Here is a 20,000-nt window from a genome sequence, read left to right as displayed (position 1 = left end):
ACCAGACTGGCACTGGGACGAAGGGGACCTGGAGGCAAAACCAGCCGGCCTCGGACAACCAGACAACATCTACTAGCAATGAGTAAACCAGTTGCACTGAACATCTGTGTGGACTCCCTTCTTCTGACGACCACTACACCATACACCCTCTGAGGCAAAACCCGACTTGTGGAGGGTCTACCATTCTAGCTGCCAATATAATCAGCCCCAGTAGAGACCTTCTGCAGTGGCGGCTCCCTATACTTAGCCGCAACACCGCAAGTGGCGTCACAAGTGAACATTTTTTTTTCTTTTAGTTTTTATTATTGTTGTAGCTGTGATCCTTTCGGACTCGGACGAACTGAGCAGGGCACGTCACTAGTGGGGGCTGAGAGAAGAATGAAGTGTGATCTGGACATGTGTGCCCAGACTGCTGTCACTCAGAGAGGCAACTCTGCTCCCACCAGGGACGTGTACAGTTCGGTTGTTCCGATTCCGGTCTGCAGACCGGAAGGATCAAAGCTTCAACAACAATAAAATGTATTTACGAGCTTCTTCGGCTGCTTTCACACATCCGGTTTGAGCAGTGCGGCTCAATCCGGCTGTGAAACCTATCCAACGGATGCGGCGGAAAGTTTTTACATGCGGCCCGTACGTTTTTTTCCGGTTGCGGCACGCTACTGAGCATGCGCAGTGGAAGAAACCACATGCGGCGGCCGGATGCGTTTTTTGCCGCATCCAGCGTTCATAGGCATGCATTGAAAAATGCGTCGCGGCGCGATGCGGTTTTTTTGCCGGACAAAAAAAACGTTGCAAGATACGTTGCCTCTGGCCGCCACTTTAATTAATTTTGCCGCATCCGGAAAAAAACGGATGCAAAGCCATCAGGCACAATCCGGTAACAATGCAAATCTATGGGGATAAAACAGATGCGGTACCACATCCGTTTTACCCGTTTTTTTCCGGATTGTGCCTGATGGAAAAAACCTGATGTGTGAAAGTAGCCTTAGCTATATACTTACAGGAGCCGAGTAGCTAGCAGAAGTATATTAGGAAAGTGTTTGGAAAAGTTAGGATAAAAGAAAGGGGATCACATTAGAAGTGGAAAACTTCTTTAAGCCATTGAAGTCGATGTGAATTAATCAATTTTAAAGTGAATCAGATTTTCATCAGGTTGAATCTGATCCAGGCTTTTTCTTTTGTATACTAGGTCCGTTTTATTTGGATGATAAATGGGCATGTGAACTCTGCCTAATAATGCACAATCATTCATTATAATCATTGACGTGATGACATCAGAACCGGTGTTTATACAGATGTTATCTCTAGGCATTTATAACACCGGGTTCGGTCGCTCTTAGGGTACCTTCACACTTAGCGATGCAGCAGCGATCCGACCAGCGATCTGACCTGGTCAGGATCGCTGCTGCATCGCTACATGGTCGCTGGTGAGCTGTCAAACAGGCAGATCTCACCAGCGACCAGTGAACAGCCCCCAGCCAGCCGTCTGGAAGCTGCGGAGACTGGTAACTAAGGTAAACATCGGGTATGGTTACCCGATGTTTACATTAGTTACCATCGCACAGCTGTGTGTGCAGGGAGCAGGGAGCCGCGCACACTGAGCGCTGGCTCCTTGCTCTCCTACCATAGCTACAGTACACATCGGGTTAATTAACCCGATGTGTAATGCAGCTACATGTGCAGAGAGCAGGGAGCCGCGCACACTGCTTAGCGCTGGCTCCTTGCTCTCCTAGCTGCTGTACACATCGGGTTAATTAACCCGATGTGTACAGCAGCTACATGTGCAGAGAGCCGGAGCCGGCAGCACAGGCAGCGTGAGAGCTGCAGAGGCCGGTAACTAAGGTAAATATCGGGTAACCACCTTGGTTACCCGATGTTTATCTTGGATACAGCTTACCTCAGCTGTCAGACGCCGGCTCCTGCTCCCTGCTCGCTTCATTTGTCGCTCTCTTGCTGTCACACACAGCGATCTGTGTGTCACAGCGGGAGAGCGGCTTTGAAGAAAACGAACCAGGGCTGTGTGTAACGAGCAGCGATCTCGCAGCAGGGGCCAGATCGCTGCTCAGTGTCACACACAGCGAGATCGCTAATGAGGTCACTGCTGCGTCACAAAAAGCGTGACTCAGCAGCGATCTCGGCAGCGAGCTCGCTGTGTGTGAAGCACCCCTTAATCTCGCGGTCAGTGAAAATGAAGGTTATTTCACAGCTGTGTATATGGAAGTGTTCGCAAAGCTCCTGTAGTTTTAGGATGTAGGATTTTTTATTTTTTTTTTAAGGGTCATATATCCATCAATCCTATATAAATGTACTAAGTCTAATGGGAGATCAGTTATTTTTGTGCTTACAGTCCCCTCGGTGTATTATTTGCTCGGCCCTGAGGCCTTTACATGCTGGACAATTCAGAGCCTGAATAAAGAAAATCGTTTTACACTACGCCCCCCTTCCCCCCCCCCTCTAAGTTTCCTAAGTTAATTGTTTAATGTGTGTATCTTGGGATCTCCGCACTCCTATATATTACATGTGGCCAGGTCAGAATGACTGAGGAATAAAACAAAATCCCACATGTTAATATTTAGCGAGTGGTTGTCAGATGGTATTTTAACGGAAAACATATGTTCCTGAAATAAGAGAGATCCTCGCTGTTTTCCCTATGCCGTTTATTTCTCGGTCTCTTCGTGAGAATTTAGGATGATTTCCACAAATATATGTCCCTATAAAACTTTATGTACAGAATAATGCCAAGATGCTGCAGATATATACAACACCAGAGGTTGGGATTTGGCTTGTAGATAAGGGTCACTGTCCTTTTTTAGAAAAATGTTCAACAGTCCGACAATGAGATGCCCAGCAATAGACTGAAGAGATGGAACTGCGCATCATTGTCTCGTCTCTTCTCTGAGGGAACATCTCATAATGTCTAGGAACCTGTAGAAAAATCTGAGAGATGCTGGATGAAGCTGAAGTCTGGACTTTTTTACCTAAATCGTAGTCTTGCCTTTTAGGTTCTGGCCCATCGTTAAAGGGAATCTGTCACCAGGTTTAGCAGCATAATGTAGAGACAGAGATCCTGATTCCAGCAATGTGTCACTTACTGGGCTGCTTTGTATAGTTTTGATTAAAATCAATGATTAATCAGCAGTAATTATCATTACAGGACTACTTGGCGTGCTGCAGGTAGTCCAGCATAATCACAAGCTCTGTATAACTGCTAGATCTGCAGCAGAGAATCATTGATTTCAATCAAAATTACAGCAAACAGCTCAGTAAGTGACACATCGCTGGAATCAGGGTCTCTGTCTCTACATTATGCTGCTCTGATATGGGGGAGCAAAAACCTGGTGACAGATTCCCCTTAACTAAAACCACTGTACACATCTGGTTCCATTAAACTGATAATTCTGGCACCCCTCAACCCCCAATGACTATCCATAGGGTCCAACAGATTCACCGGCATTCCAGTTATCTTGCATGCAGTGTTATCACCAGAATCTACAGTGGAGACTCTGACACAGGAGTGACCATAATATTCTCACTTATACCAAGGATGTCCAATATGCCATTAGATAAACCTCTAAACTGCATAATTTACACCATAAAGCAGATCTAGTCTGTCAATATTCTGGATTTATTCACCACAGTGGAGCCATGAAGATGGTCCCCAGCGCTTTGAAATAATAAGCGCTAGGATCTTATTTTACATCTCTACATAGACATGTATTCATAAATTAAAGGGGTATTCCCATCTCCGAGATTCTATCCCAATATGTAGTAGGTGTAAGGCCAGGGCCACACGGGGCACTAGTGCGATGCTCGCATGACACTTGGCCCGCGCTGGCAGCACAGCAGGAGCCGAGTGTCATGCTAGCATCCCTGCGACTGCAGTCCTACTGTGCAAGCGGACCTCAGCTGCGGGGGACGGGCCAGCGCTAAGGAGGGGAGGGAGGGATTTCTCTCCCTCTCTCCTCCGTAGCCAGCTATTGCTATTCTCGCCCTGCACTTGCGGTACACCAGTGTACTGCGAGTGCAGTGCGATTTTTTTTTTTTTTTTTTTTTTTTTCCCCTCTCGCCCATTCACTTGAATGGGTGCGAGAGAAGCGTCTCGCATTGCACCTGCAGCATGACGCGATTGTTTTCTCGGTCCGATTATGGCTAAGAAAATAATCGCCTAGGTATCTATGGTTATGTTCACTCATATAGTGACAGCTGTTAGTGGTCGTACCCATGGATACCTAAGCTGCAATGCCCTGCTCATGAGGTAAGCAATATGGCTAATTAGGAGATCAATACTACATTTCTAATTGAAGGTATTTGCTAATCTTTATTTTTACTTATTATTACACCTACTACATATTGGAATTGGACCTTGGAGATGGATAAGTTTTCTACTGATAGGGAGTACATTTTTTTTTTTTTCTTAAAGACGTAAACCCATTTTCAAATGTTCTTTTTTTGGGATTCCAAATTGAAGGAAAGCGGTCATCAGAAAATGACCTGTTGCTAAATTAGGTTTTTGTGTTAAAGAAGTATTCCCATCTCCAAGATCCTATCCCAGTAAGTAGCAGCAGCCTCTGCCTTCAATTAGCTAATCACGAGAACTATACTACATTTCTATGTCACTTACCTCATGTGCAGGGCATTACTTACATAAACACACTTGCTTTTTTTTTTTTTTTGCGGCAGAAATTACAAACTGCTTGGTTTGTGAAAGAAGCAGCATGTCAATTCTTCGTCTTTTCTTTGTCGCTCTATTGGGAGACCCAGACAATTGGGTGTAAAGGCTATGCCTCCGGAGGCCGCACAAAGTATTACACTCAAAAGTGTTAAGCCCCTCCCCTTCTGCCTATACACTCCCCGTGCTCCCACGGGCTCCTCAGTTTTTTGCTTTGTGCGAAGGAGGTCAGACACGCACGCATAGCTCCACAGCTTAGTCAGCAGCAGCTGCTGACCATGTCGGATGGAAGAAAAGTGGGCCCATATAGGGCCCCCAGCATGCTCCCTTCTCACCCCACTTTTGTCGGCGGTGTTGTTAAGGTTGAGGTATCCATTGCGGGTACGGAGGCTGGAGCCCACATGCTGTTTTCCTTCCCCATCCCCCTCAGGGTTCTGGTGGAAGTGGGATCCTATCGGTCTCCAGGCACATGAGACCGTGCTTCATCCACAACTCCTGTGGAGCCTGCTGGATAGGAGCCGGGTATCGTTCAGGGACATGGCCCTGCTACTTGGAGGTACTCTGTGTCCCCGTGGGGACCGCGCACAGCAACACTCCAGCTTTGCTGGGTGTGCTAGTGCACCGGGGACCGCGGCGCTGACCGGGTTAATATGTGCCATTACACACTCAGCGTTGCTGAGTGTGTTTATGTATAGGGACTGCCGCATTGACCGCCGCTGCCTTGGAAACACTGCGGCGCGGCTGGGACTTGTAGTGCGCCGGGGACTTCCACGCCGGCCGCGCTTTTACGGCGGCCGTGTTTATTACTAGAGTCCCCGGCTTTTTGCGGCCTAGTTTCCTTTCCTCCCGCCCATAGCCCTGACAGGCAGGGGAAGGGCGGGACGCTGCACAGAACGAGCAGCACTGAGGGCTGGAGCATGCTTTGCATACTCCACTCCCCTCACTGTGCACAGTGCAGGCACCAGTTCCCGCTCTTTCTGGGTCACGCCCACGGCTCCCTCCTCTCCTCAGGACGCATTCCTGTCAGCTCCTCGGACGCAGCAGAGGGGGACAAAGTCTGGGAGACTCAGGCAGGGACTCTGGTGGCATCACAACCGCTTTAAGCGGGTGGTAAGCAGCACCTGTGGTGCTAGCCCCATTGTGCAGTAGTGTAACATTATATGTTTATTTTACACTGTATAGTGCACAGTTGATTTCTGGCTATATACCCTATTGTGTTGCTCAGGGAAGATAATAGCATGGCGCCCACAAAAGGCAGGTGCCAAAACACAGGCTTATTATGCTGCCTGCGCCGCATGTACGACCCCGCTACCGGCAGGTTCCACTGACCCTCATTGTCTGCACTGTTCGGCCCCTGTGGCACTTGCTCAGCCAGAGCCTCTGCTAAGAGGGGCCCAGGGGGAGCCACCTGCTGACAATGTCCAGGTGACGGGGACAGAGTTTGCAAAACTCTCTGAGACTATGGCTAAGATACTAGAAGCCTTGCAGTACAGGCCGGTATCTCAGCACAGGGACTCTGTTGAATCTTTGTTCCCTGGCCCTCCTCAGTTGGACCAACAATGTCCTCCCGGGGTATCTCATAGATCCCAGGCTGAGGGTTCTGACACAGACCCCAGCCCCAGACCGACTAAGCGAGCTCGCTTAGATTTTCCCTCGACATCATCATATTGTTCAGGGTCTCAGCGAGGGGAATCTCGAGTTGATGAAGCGGAGGTAGCTGATCAGGATTCTGATCCTGAGGGCGCTCTCAATCTTAATACTCCAGACGGGGACGCCATAGTGAACGATCTTATTGCATCCATCAATCAAATGCTGGATATTTCTCCCTCAGTCCCTCCAGCAGAGGAGTCGGCTTCTCAGCAGGAGAAATTCCGGTTCAGGTTCCCCAAGCGTACACAGAGTATGTTTCTGGACCACTCCGATTTCAGAGAGGCAGTCCAGAATCACCATGCTTGTCCAGATAAGCGTTTTTCTAAGCGCCTTAAGGATACACGTTATCCCTTTCCCCCTGACGTGGTTAAAGGTTGGACTCAGTGTCCCAAAGTGGATCCTCCAATCTCCAGACTGGCGGCTAGATCCATACTTGCAGTGGAAGATGGGGCTTCACTCAAGGATGCCACTGACAGGCAGATGGAGCTCTGGTTGAAATCCATCTATGAAGCGATCGGCGCTTCTTTTGCCCCAGCATTCGCAGCCGTATGGGCGCTACAAGCTATCTCAGCAGGTCAAGCGCAAATTGAAGCAGCCACATGCACGTCCGCGCCACAAGTGGCGTCCATTACCACTCAGACCTCGGCATTTGCGTCTTACGCTATTAATGCTGTCCTGGACTCTGCGAGCCGTACGGCGGTGGCAGCCGCCAATTCGGTGGTACTCCGCAGGGCCTTGTGGCTACGGGAATGGAAGGCAGATTCTGCTTCCAAAAAGCGCTTAACCAGTTTGCCAATTTCTGGCGACAAATTGTTTGGCGAGCGTTTGGATGAAATCATCAAACAATCCAAGGGAAAGGATACATCCTTACCCCAGCCCAAACCGAACATACCCCAAAAGAGGAGAGGGCAGTCGAGGTTTCGGTCCTTTCGGGGCGCGGGCAGGTCCCAATTCTCCTCGTCCAAAAGGCCTCAGAAAGAGCAAAGGAACTCTGATGCATGGCGGTCTAAGTCACGTCCTAAAAAGACCACCGGAGGGGCAGCTAACAAAGCGGCTTCCTCATGACGTTCGACCTCCTCATTCCGCATCCTCGGTCGGTGGCAGGCTCTCCCGCTTTTGCGACACCTGGCTGCCACGAATAAAAGACCGCTGGGTGAGAGACATTCTGTCTCACGGTTACAAGATAAGAGTTCACCTCTCGTCCCCCGACTCGATTCTTCAGGTCATCCCCGCCTCCCGAGCGAGCCGAGGCTCTTCTGCAGGCGCTGGGCATTCTGAAGGCAGAAGGAGTGGTGGTCCCTGTTCCTCTTCAGCAACAGGGCCACGGTTTTTACTCCAACTTGTTTGTGGTCCCAAAGAAGGACGGGTCTTTTCGACCTGTCCTGGACCTGAAACTTCTCAACAAACACGTAAAGACCAGGCGGTTCCGGATGGAATCCCTCCGCTCCGTCATCGCCTCAATGTCCCAGGGAGATTTCCTTGCATCGATCAATATCAAGGATGCTTATCTCCACGTACCGATTGCTCCAGAGCACCAGCGCTTCTTGCGCTTCGCCATAGGGAACGAACACCTGCAGTTCGTGGCACTGCCGTTCGGCCTGGCAACAGCCCCACGGGTTTTCACCAAGGTTATGGCTACTGTAGTAGCGGTCCTCCACTCTCAGGGTCACTCGGTGATCCCGTACTTGGACGATCTGTTGATCAAGGCACCCTCTCTAGAGGCATGCCAACACAGCCTCGACGCTACCCTGGAGACTCTCCAGAGTTTCGGGTGGATCATCAATTTTCCAAAGTCAAATCTGACACCGGCCCAATCGCTGACATACCTTGGCATGGAGTTTCATACCCTCTCAGCGATAGTGAAGCTTCCGCTGATCAAGCAGCGGTCACTACAGACAGGGGTACAATCTCTCCTTCAAGGTCGGTCACACACCTTGAGACGCCTCATGCACTTCCTGGGGAAGATGGTGGCAGCAATGGAGGCAGTTCCTTTCGCGCAGTTTCACCTGCGTCCTCTTCAATGGGACATCCTTCGCAAATGGGACAGGAAGCCGACGTCCCTCGACAGGAACGTCTCCCTCTCGCAGGCGACCAAAGCTTCCCTTCGGTGGTGGCTTCTTCCCACTTCATTATCGAAAGGGAAATCCTTCCTACCCCCATCCTGGGAGGTGGTCACGACGGACGCGAGTCTGTCAGGGTGGGGAGCGGTTTTTCTCCACCACAGGGCTCAGGGTACGTGGACCCAGCAAGAGTCCTCGCTTCAGATCAATGTTCTGGAAATACGGGCAGTGTATCTTGCCCTGAAGGCGTTCCAGCAGTGGCTGGAAGGCAAGCAGATCAGAATTCAGTCAGACAATTCCACAGCGGTGGCATACATCAACCACCAAGGCGGCACACGCAGTCGGCAAGCCTTCCAGGAAGTCCGGCGGATTCTACTGTGGGTGGAAGCCACGGCCTCCACCATCTCCGCAGTTCACATTCCAGGCGTGGAAAACTGGGAAGCAGATTATCTCAGTCGCCAGGGCATGGACGCAGGGGAATGGTCCCTTCACCCGGACGTGTTTCAGGAGATCTGTTGCCGCTGGGGGGTGCCGGACGTCGATCTCATGGAGTCCCGGCACAACAACAAGGTACCAGCGTTCATGGCACGGTCTCAAGATCCCAGAGCTCTGGCGGCAGACGCCTTAGTTCAGGATTGGTCGCAGTTTCAGCTCCCTTATGTGTTTCCTCCGCTGGCACTGTTGCCCAGAGTGTTACGCAAGATCAGGGCCGACTGCAGCCGCGTCATCCTCGTCGCTCCAGACTGGCCGAGGCGGTCGTGGTACCCGGATCTGTGGCATCTCACGGTCGGCCAACCGTGGGCACTACCAGACCGACCAGACTTGCTATCTCAAGGGCCGTTTTTCCATCTGAATTCTGCGGCCCTCAACCTGACTGTGTGGCCATTGAGTCCTGGATCCTAGCGTCTTCAGGGTTATCTCAAGACGTCATTGCCACTATGAGACAAGCTAGGAAACCAACGTCCGCCAAGATCTACCACAGGACGTGGAAAATCTTCCTGTCGTGGTGCTCTGCTCAGGGTATTTCTCCCTGGCTTTTTGCCTTGCCCACTTTTCTGTCCTTCCTTCAATCTGGACTGGAAAAGGGTTTGTCGCTCGGCTCCCTTAAGGGACAAGTCTCGGCGCTCTCTGTGTTTTTCCAGAAGCGCCTAGCCAGGCTTCCACAGGTACGCACGTTCCTGCAGGGGGTTTGTCACATCGTCCCTCCATACAGGCGGCCGTTAGAACCCTGGGATCTGAACAGGGTGCTGACGGTTCTTCAGAAACCACCATTCGAGCCAATGAGGGATATTTCTCTCTCACGCCTTTCGCAGAAAGTGGTTTTCCTAGTTGCAGTCACTTCACTTCGGAGAGTGTCTGAGCTAGCAGCGCTGTCATGCAAAGCCCCTTTCCTGGTGTTTCACCAGGACAAGGTGGTCCTGCGTCCGGTTCCGGAATTTCTCCCTAAGGTGGTATCCCCCTTTCATCTCAATCAGGATATCTCCTTACCTTCTTTTTGTCCTCATCCAGTTCACCAATGTGAAAAGGATTTGCACTTGTTAGATCTGGTGAGAGCACTCAGACTCTACATTTCTCGTATGGCGCCGCTCGGATGCACTCTTTGTCCTTGTCGCTGGCCAGCGTAAAGGGTCACAGGTTTCCAAATCAACCCTGGCTCGGTGGATCAAGGAGCCAATTATCGAAGCTTACCGTTCGGCTGGGCTTCCGGTTCCCTCAGGGCTGAAGGCCCATGCTACCAGAGCCGTGGGCGCGTCCTGGACTTTGAGGCACCAGGCTACGGCTCAGCAGGTGTGTCAGGCGGCTACCTGGTCGAGCCTGCACACTTTCACGAAGCACTATCAGGTGCATACCTATGCTTCGGCGGATGCCAGCCTAGGTAGACGAGTCCTTCAGGCGGTGGTTGCCCACCTGTAGGAAGAGGCCGTTTTACGGCTCTCTTACGAGGTATTATTTTACCCACCCAGGGACTGCTTTTGGACGTCCCAATTGTCTGGGTCTCCCAATAGAGCGACAAAGAAGAAGGGAATTTTGTTTACTTACCGTAAATTCCTTTTCTTCTAGCTCTAATTGGGAGACCCAGCACCCGCCCCTGTTTTTTTGTGTACACATGTTGTTCATGTTGAATGGTTTCAGTTCTCCGATATTCCTTCGGATTGAAGTTACTTTAAACCAGTTTATAATTCTTTTTCCTCCTTCTTGCTTTTGCACCAAAACTGAGGAGCCCGTGGGAGCACGGGGAGTGTATAGGCAGAAGGGGAGGGGCTTAACACTTTTGAGTGTAATACTTTGTGCGGCCTCCGGAGGCATAGCCTATACACCCAATTGTCTGGGTCTCCCAATTAGAGCTAGAAGAAAAGGAATTTACGGTAAGTAAACAAAATTCCCTTCTTTGCTGTTTTTTTCACCCATACAAGGCAATGAGGAAGTGCCAAGTACGCTGTAAAAAAAAAAAAAACGCCAGAAAAACTACACCAAAGCCGCAGGTTATTTCCTGCCAAGAGATGCAGTTTTACTGCAGAAAAAATAAACCGCAGCAAAAATGCCCTGTGTGAACATAGTCTAATAGAAACATGGGCACCACTTCTGCATTTTTTTTTTTTTTTTAACCCTCTCCTAGTGTTGGCTTAAAAATACTGAGGTAACAAAAACTTACCAGATACTTAACGTGTGCACGTGGTCTAAGGTGTCGTCCTAGCGGCTTCATTTTATTTTATTTTTTTTTCCCACTGAAGCAGGTAAATTGTTAGAACTATTTTAACGCATTGACTCTAAAAAAAAAATGTATCTGGTAAAAGGAACCGGTCAGGTCCAATATGCCCTGAGAACCACGAGCAGTTCTGGGTGTATATTGCTAACCCCTACCTAACCGTCCTTGCATACACTAGCATAGATAAAGGGTTCTTTAGAAATGCTTTTTCTAAAGATCCCATATGATATGCTAATGAGCGCGGTGACTAGTCCCCTGGGCGTTAGTTCCCTTGGCTAGTCAGCCCCCTTATCTTGTAAGCATGCCCCTGTGGGTGTGCTAACATGCTAATGCATGCGAAGCATCAGAGGATGGTCTCGCTCACCTCTCCGCTGCCATCACGTCAGAGTCCTGGATTTCGGCTCTGTGCGCATGATCCCGGACTTTGTACTATATTGGCTTTGAAGCCAGGACTTGTACACCCGGCTTCATAGTACCCATGACCGAAAGTCCGGGGTCATGCACACTGAGACAAAATCCATTGTCTGACGCGATGGCAGCAGAGGTGGGCGCGACCATCCTCTGACGCACATTCATTAGCATGTTGACACGCCCACAGGGGCAGACTAACATGCGAAGGGGGGCCAACTAGCCAAGGGAACTAATGCCTTTGTGACTAGTCCCTGTGCTCATTAGCATATCATGTGAGATCTTTAGAAATACTTTTAGTAAAGATCTCTTTATGCCTATATAGGGGCGGTTAGGCAGGGAATAGCAATATGCACCCAGAACTGCTCGTGGTTCTAAGTACATATTGTACCTGACAGGTTCCCTTTAAAAAGGGAAGACACTAAGACTGTGCTCTGATGTACAAGGTCGGCCTTCCTACTTCCAGCCATGTCTTACGGATCTCCATAGACTTTAATGGCCAAGTATGATCCTCAAGAGAATAGAGCACGCTCAGATCCATTGTTAAAACTATTTTCTTAAGGAACGCCGGTGATCACTGGCGACCCAAGCTGCGGAAAACTCCTCAAACCAATTTCCTGTAAGGAGGAGCACACTTCTCACAGGCAACGCCTTTAATGTTTAAGGCAAATAATATACATGGCGTTATGTCTTGTGTGTTTTGTGGCCTGAGTTGTGAACTTTTCGGATCCTCAGTTGTTTTGTACCTTTAATATCTATGGAAACAAAGACGTGTGTTTGCTAACGACTCCTGCGTGGGAAGAGATTTGTATTTTTCCTTTTCTTCAATGCTTCATTTAAGAGAAATCTGAACCTTCCAATGTTTATTGGACACTAAACTACCTCTCCAAAACCTTGGAAAAGCTCAAAGCATGATAAATCCTCACAGTACGCGGCCTCTTCCAAGCCAAGCACCACTGTGTGATCCGGGGCTCCGCGTTCAAGCAGGTCGTGTTACATCGCATGGCTTGTCTAATGGTAAGACGTACAGAGACCACAACACAGTTACCTAATCTGCAGCTGTGGCTGGCGGCTTCATAGTCCATTAATTTCCTAACAGGTAGAGCACATTATGGACTTCTAGGCTGTATCTGGCAGCATAAAATATAAAATGCTTTCATAATTCATGGTCATTAATTTAATAATGACTAGATCCTTCCTGCTAACACAAATAATTCTGTAATAAATGCACTTGGTTATTGTTTCTGGTATGGACACAACGTAGCCTCAATGTGGCCGAATACCACACTGACATACTCACTAGTCTATTGGACTCGGATGGCCCTGTGGAGTTGAGCTACTGTCTGTCTTTAATCCACTGGCCTAAGAGTACCGTCACACTAAGCAACGCAACCAGCGATCCCACCAGCGATCTGACCTGACGGGGATCGTTGGTGTGTCGCTACATGGTCACTGGTGAGCGGTCAATCAGGCAGATCTCCACAGAGATCAGCCACCAGCGACCTGTGTAACGACGCTGTGCTTCTTAACCATGGTACACATCTGGTTACTAAGCAAAGCGCTTTGCTTAGATACCCGATATGTACCTTTTGGTTACCAGCATCTGCAGCTGCCAGAAGCCGGCTACCTGCACACGTAACCATGGTACACATCGGGTTACTAAGCAGAGCGCTTTGCTTGGATACCCGATATGTACCTTTGGTTACCAGCTTACCGCAGGCTGCCAGAAGCCGGCTCCCTGCACATTCAGATCGTTGCTCTCTCGCTGTCAAACACAGCGATTTGTGCTTCACAGCGGGAGAGCAACGACCAAAAAATGGTCCAGGACATTCAGCAACAACCGGCGACCTCACAGCAGGGGCCAGGTCATTGCTCGATGTCACACACAGCGACATCGCTAGCAACATCGCTGCTACGTCACAAAAACCGTGACTCAGCAGCGATGTTGCTTAGTGAGACGTAGCCTTTACACCCCCCCCCCCCCGCCCTTTGTTTAGCCATTTGCAAAAGTGAACGTCTAAGAGTGCACTGAGATATCTGCATAAATCAGTCCGAGATTGGACCGCAACGCACAGACTGGCCGACGGGTCTCCTAACATGAGAGCAACAGCTTCATTTATTTCTATGAAGCTGTTAGTCTTGTGTCAGGAGACCCGCCGGCTATTTCTTGCATTGTGGTCTGATTTCGGACTGATTTATGCGGGAATCTGAGTGCATCCTTACTAAAAAACGGAAAGTGACAGTGGTCTTCGCCTTGCCTTCTCTGCCTGGAGAGAGTCCTGCTATGGTCATATTTAGGCCACTCAACAAAGAGAAATAATTATTCACAAAAGATTCTATGGGGCTCTTCATGATTTTTTTTTTTTTTTTTTTATTATTTTATTTTGGACACATTTGATTGTGAATTACAGTAGTAGCAAATCACAATAATCGTTTTGTTTTTTTGTTTTTTTTTCGGTGTACAAGAAATTCTTAGGCTGTGTGCACACGGTGCGTTTTTCACGCGTCTTTGCTTGTTTTCGGGTGCGTTTTTGGCCTTAAAACTGCATGACACTGCTTCCCCAGCAAAGTCTGAGTTTTATTTTTTGCTGTCCGCACAGTGCAGTTTTGTCTTAGGTGCGTTCTTGTGGTGACCACAAAGATGCAACATGTCAATTATTTCCGCGTTTTTGCCAACATTTTTCACCCATTCAATGCATTGGGAAAAAACGTGGCAAACGCAAAAACGCATGCGGTTTTTTTATGCGTTTTTTTTGTTTTTTTTTACCGCGAGTGCATTTTCATGCGGCCAAAAACGCTGCATCTTTGTGGTAACAAAAAAAGCAACGTGCGCGCATAGCCTAACCTCTTCCCTTCTTGGACTTTGTCAGATGAGTTTAGGACATCTGCGATCACTCCTAAAATCTACGGCTTCAATAGTGGATGGGCTTTTTTCTGATAAGTGATTTACATTCAAGACAGTACCTTCTTTACATATTACCTTATTTCTAAAGCATGCAATTGTTATTTAATGTGGAAAAAAGTTGACAGGAAATTTCTTGAATATTTTTTATTTTTTCTCTTACTCAAATCCGTGGGGCAAAAAAAAAAACACTTTTGCAATTGAGATTAGTTAGAAATTTTGCACCATTTTTGCCTTCTATAGCTTCTGTGTTGCATAGTCTATTGCTATCTGTAATTCAATACAACAAGGGAAACACATATATATAGTCATTACACACAGAGGGATCTATTCCTATATATTATATAGTCATTACACACAGAGGGATCTAGTCCTATATATTATATAGAGTCATTACACACAGAGGGATCTATTCCTATATATTATATAGTCATTACACACAGAGGGATCTAGTCCTATATATTATATAGTCATTACACACAGAGGGATCTTCTCAAGTGTTTATTTCTGTTAATGTTGATGATTATGGCTTACAGCCAATAAAAACCCAAAAGTCATTATCTCAGAAAATTAGAATAATTACCACAAAACACCTGCAAAGGCTTCCTAAGCGTTTAAAATGGTCCCTTAGTCTGGTTCAGTAGGCTACAGAATCATGGGGAAGACTGCTGACTTGACAGATGTCCAGAAGGCAGTCATTGACACACTCCACAAGGAGGGTAAGCCACAAAAGGCCATTGCTAAAGAAGCTGGCTGTTCACAGAGTGCTGTATCCAGGCATACTACAGTAATGGAAGGTTGAATGGAAGGAAAAAAGTGTGGTAGAAAAAGGTGCACAAGCAACCGGGATAACCGCAACCTTTGTAGGATTGTGAAGAAAAGGCCCCTCAAAAATTTGGGGGAGAGTCACAAGGAGTGGACGCTGCTGAAGTCAGTGCTTCAAGAGCCACCACACACAGACGTATCCAGGACATGGGCTACAAGTGTCACATTCCTTGTGTCAAGCCACTCATGACCAATAGACAACGCCAGAAGCGTCTTACCTGGGCCAAAGAGAAAAAGATCTGGACTGTGCTCAGTGTCCAAGGTGTGGGTTTTCAGATGAAAGTAAATTTTGCATTTCATTTGGAAATCGCGGTCCCAGAGTCTGGAGGAAGAGTGGAGGCCACAATCCAAGCTGCTGAGGTCTAGTGTGAAGTCTCCACAATCAGTGATGGTTTGGGGAGCCATGTCATCTGCTGGTGTAGCTCCACTGTGTTTTATCAAGACCAAAGTCAGCGCAGCCATCTACCAGGACGTTTTAGAGCACTTCATGCTTCCCTCTGCCGGCAAGCTTTTTGGAGATGGAAATTTCATTTTCCAGCAGAACCTGGCACCTGTCCACACTGCCAAAAGTACCAATACCTGGTTTACTAACCACAGTATCCCTCTGCTTGATTGGCCAGAAAACTCTGTTAATGTTGATGATTATGGCTTACAGCCAATAAAAACCCAAAAGTCATTATCTCAGAAAATTAGAATATTATATAAGACAAACTGAAATAATTATTTTACACTCAGAAATGTTGGCGCCTACTGAAAAGTCTGTACAGTAAATGCCTCCATTCTTGGTCGCGGCTCCTTTTGCATGAATTACTGCATCAATACGGTGTGGCATGGAGGTGATCAGCCTGTGGCACTGCTGAGGTGTTATGGAAGCCCAGGTTGCTTTGATGGCAGCCTTCAGCTCATCTGAATTGTTGGCTCTGGTGTCTCTCATCTTCCTCTTGACAATACCCCATAGATTCTCTATGGGGTTTAGGTCAGGCGAGTTTTCTGGCCAATCAAGCACAGCGATACTGTGGTTAGTAAACCAGGTATTGGTACTTTTGGCAGTGTGGACAGGTGCCAAGTCCTGCTGAAAAATAAAATTTCCATTTCCAAAAAGCTTGTTGGCAGAGGGAAGCATGAAGTGCTCTAAAACGTCCTGGTAGACGGCTGCGCTGACTTTGGTCTTGATAAAACACAGTGGAGCTACACCAGCAGATGACATGGCTCCCCAAACCATCACTGATTGTGGAGACTTCACACTAGACCTCAGCAGCTTGGATTGTGGTCTCTCCACTCTTCCTCCAGACTCTGGGACCGCGATTTCCAAATGAAATGCAAAATTTACTTTCATCTGAAAACAACACCTTGGACACTGAGCAACAGTCCAGTTCTTTTTCTCTTTGGCCCAGGTAAGACGCTTCTGGCGTTGTCTATTGGTCATGAGTGGCTTGACACAAGGAATGTGACAGTTGTAGCCCATGTCCTGGATACGTCTGTGTGTGGTGGCTCTTGAAGCACTGACTCCAGCAGCTGTCCACTCCTTGTGACTCTCCCCCAAATTTTTGAGTGGCCTTTTCTTCACAATCCTACAAAGGTTGCGGTTATCCCGGTTGCTTGTGCACCTTTTTCTACCACACTTTTTTTCCTTCCATTCAACCTTCCATTACTGTAGTATGCCTGGATACAGCACTCTGTGAACAGCCAGCTTCTTTAGCAATGGCCTTTTGTGGCTTACCCTCCTTGTGGAGTGTGTCAATGACTGCCTTCTGGACATCTGTCAAGTCAGCAGTCTTCCCCATGATTGTGTAGCCTACTGAACCAGACTAAGGGACCATTTTAAACGCTTAGGAAGCCTTTGCAGGTGTTTTGTGGTAATTATTCTAATTTTCTGAGATAATGACTTTTGGGTTTTCATTGGCTGTAAGCCATAATCATCAACATTAACAGAAATAAACACATAAAATAGATCCCTCTGTGTGTAGTGACTCTATATAATATATAGGAATAGATCTTTCTGTGTGTAATGACTATATATATATATATATATATATATATAATATCCCTCTGTGTGTAATGACTCTATATAATATATAGGAATAGATCCCTCCGTGTGTAATGACTCTATATAATATATAGGAATAGATCCCTCCGTGTGTAATGACTTTATATAATATATAGGAATAGATCCCTCCGTGTGTAATGACTTTATATAATATATAGGAATAGATCCCTCCGCGTGTAATGACTCTATATAATATATAGGAATAGATCTTTGTGTGTAATGACTCTATATAATATATAGGAATAGATCCCTCCGTGTGTAATGACTCTATATAATATATAGGAATAGATCCCTCTGTGTGTAATGACTTTATATAATATATAGGAATAGATCCCTCCGTGTGTAATGACTCTATATAATATATAGGAATAGATCCCTCCGTGTGCAATGACTCTATATAATATATAGGAATAGATCTCTGTGTGTACTGACTCTATAGAATATATAGGAACAGATCCCTCTGTGTGTAGTGACTCTATATAATATATGCGTTTTACTTTTTGTATTGAATTACTGAAATTAAGTTTTAGATTATGTTCTAATTTATTGAGATGCACGTGTGTGTGTGTGTGTATATATGTGTATATATATGTGTGTATATATGTGTGTATATATATATAATTTGTATGCTTTCCGAAGGTCATTACTCTTAGGCTACAAAAGATACTACAATAGGAGTATCAGGGTCTAGTTTTTCCACTTTGCTCGGTCTTTGTTATTGTCTGCGTCTGTACATATGTTCCCTGTGATAAATGGGATATGGCTTCTTCCTTTCCAAAACTCTTCAGCACCAGAACGGAAAATGGGGAAAGTTATCTGTTCTGCGCAGCTTTCAGCCGAGTCCTCTTGCCAACAAATACTGTAGTTTCCATTTTACAGCACCTGCTCCACTGCTTTTTATGACTTGATCGTTGGCTGTGTGCTCTGTAATGTACAGAATACCCCGGTCTGGATTACCGAAACGCTTTTAAGGTGATCTCTTTTGTGCACCAGAGCAGGAAAGCCGAAACCAGAATGGTTCCTTCACAAGGACTCCGATGGGGACACGGCGTCTCTCATCAGCTGGCCCTCCAGGTACCGGAGCTTGTGGTTTTGTGGCTAATTCTTACATATTTTAATTCGGTTGTTCCTTCCCAAATTTTAACCAATTCCAAATGTAACCACATTCATCCCTTAACCACAGAACTGGAATGGCCTCGTGGCATCACATCTGCACCTGTGTGTTTTATTTGCCACAAATGGATTGCACAACTAATTGGCTACCAAGTAAACTAAAAAAAAAAATAAAATTATATAGCAATAATTTATTACTTTACATAATTGGCTAATAAAATTTGTAACCCTTTTCATTCAATTACATTAATTGGTCCAATCAGCACTTTTTTTTTCCCCCCACTAAAACAGCATGCGTAGACTTTGGAGCTGAAATTCCAAGTTTTGGAGTAGGACTTAAGTTTCCTTTTAGTTTCTGCTCCAAACTGACGCCATGTACACACAGTAGCGTAACTTGAATCTAATTGTTCCCTGATGCAAAATTCCAATGGGACCCCCAATTATTGCAAATCTTTAATATATTGGTCTTTTTTTATAGGCCAAAGAGATTTGGGGGCCTCCTAGCCTCCAGGGGCCGAATGCAATTGCAACCCCTGCAGCTATTGTTGTTATGCCTATGTGTACATATTCCCACCCAATGGTAGCACCAGGTTGTAGATTTAAATGGATTGACCAAATCTGAAATATTTTTTTAAATATAATGATAAAAAAAAACACTAAAAAAACAAAACCCCTGCTTGCGCCCACAGGCCTCCTGGATCCTGGATCTGCGGTATTGCTCTCTGTGATAGTTGAAGTGTACTTACGATAAAAAACTATTCTTATCAGTTGGAAAACTTGTAAAATTGTATGAAATACTTAGGATCGCTACTTCCAATAGGTGGCGCTGTGCTAGAGTTTGTCTCCTTTACTGGAGAGACAATATGAAATACTTATCACTGTATCTACAGGCACATACACTTATACAGGAACATACACAGGCACATACACACACAATATATATACACAGCCATATATATATATATATATGTATGTATGTATGTATGTATGTATGTATGTATGTATATATGTATATATGTATGTATGTATGTATACACAGTTAGGTCCAGAAATATTTGGACAGTGACACAATTTTCGCGAGTTGGGCTCTGCATGCCACCACATTGGATTTGAAATGAAACCTCTACAACAGAATTCAAGTTCAGATTGTAACGTTTAATTTGAAGTTTTGAACAAAAATATCTGATAGAAATTGTAGGAATTGTACACATTTCTTTACAAACACTCCACATTTTAGGAGGTCAAAAGTAATTGGACAAATAAACCAAACCCAAACAAAATATTTTTATTTTCAATATTTTGTTGCGAATCCTTTGGAGGCAATCACTGCCTTAAGTCTGGAACCCATGGACATCACCAAACGCTGGGTTTCCTCCTCCTTAATGCTTTGCCAGGCCTTTACAGCCGCAGCCTTCAGGTCTTGCTTGTTTGTGGGTCTTTCCGTCTAAGGGTATGTGCGCACGTTGCTTTTTACCTGCTTTTTACCTGCTTTTTTGCTGCTTTTTCTTCTGCGCTGTTTAATGCCAAAATGGATGTGTTCTTCTATTCAAGCAAAGTCTATGGGAATTTGGGTTTCTTGTTCACACTATGTTGTTCAAAATGCTGCCTTTTTGAGGCAG

General features: G+C 46.4%; 1 protein-coding gene across 11 annotated transcripts in view; it reads left to right on the top strand.

The window, feature by feature from the left end:
- Positions 1 to 20,000, top strand: part of SVIL (supervillin) — a 200,986-nt gene that overhangs the window by 46,449 nt on the left and 134,537 nt on the right. For 7 of the 11 annotated variants that reach the window (XM_075315505.1, XM_075315507.1, XM_075315506.1 and 4 more), the window contains exon 7: positions 18,262 to 18,342. The exons of the other annotated variants lie outside the window; for them this stretch is intronic. In XM_075315505.1, coding sequence (XP_075171620.1) covers positions 18,262 to 18,342 — 81 coding nt within the window. The remainder of the gene's footprint in view (positions 1 to 18,261; positions 18,343 to 20,000) is intronic. 11 annotated transcript variants of the gene reach the window in all.

The sequence above is a fragment of the Anomaloglossus baeobatrachus genome, chromosome 6, assembly GCF_048569485.1.
Source record: "Anomaloglossus baeobatrachus isolate aAnoBae1 chromosome 6, aAnoBae1.hap1, whole genome shotgun sequence".
In the NCBI taxonomy this organism is placed as follows: Eukaryota; Metazoa; Chordata; class Amphibia; order Anura; family Aromobatidae; genus Anomaloglossus; species Anomaloglossus baeobatrachus.
Note: the sequence above shows the minus strand (reverse complement) of the source record. Positions and strands in the feature narration are given on the sequence as shown.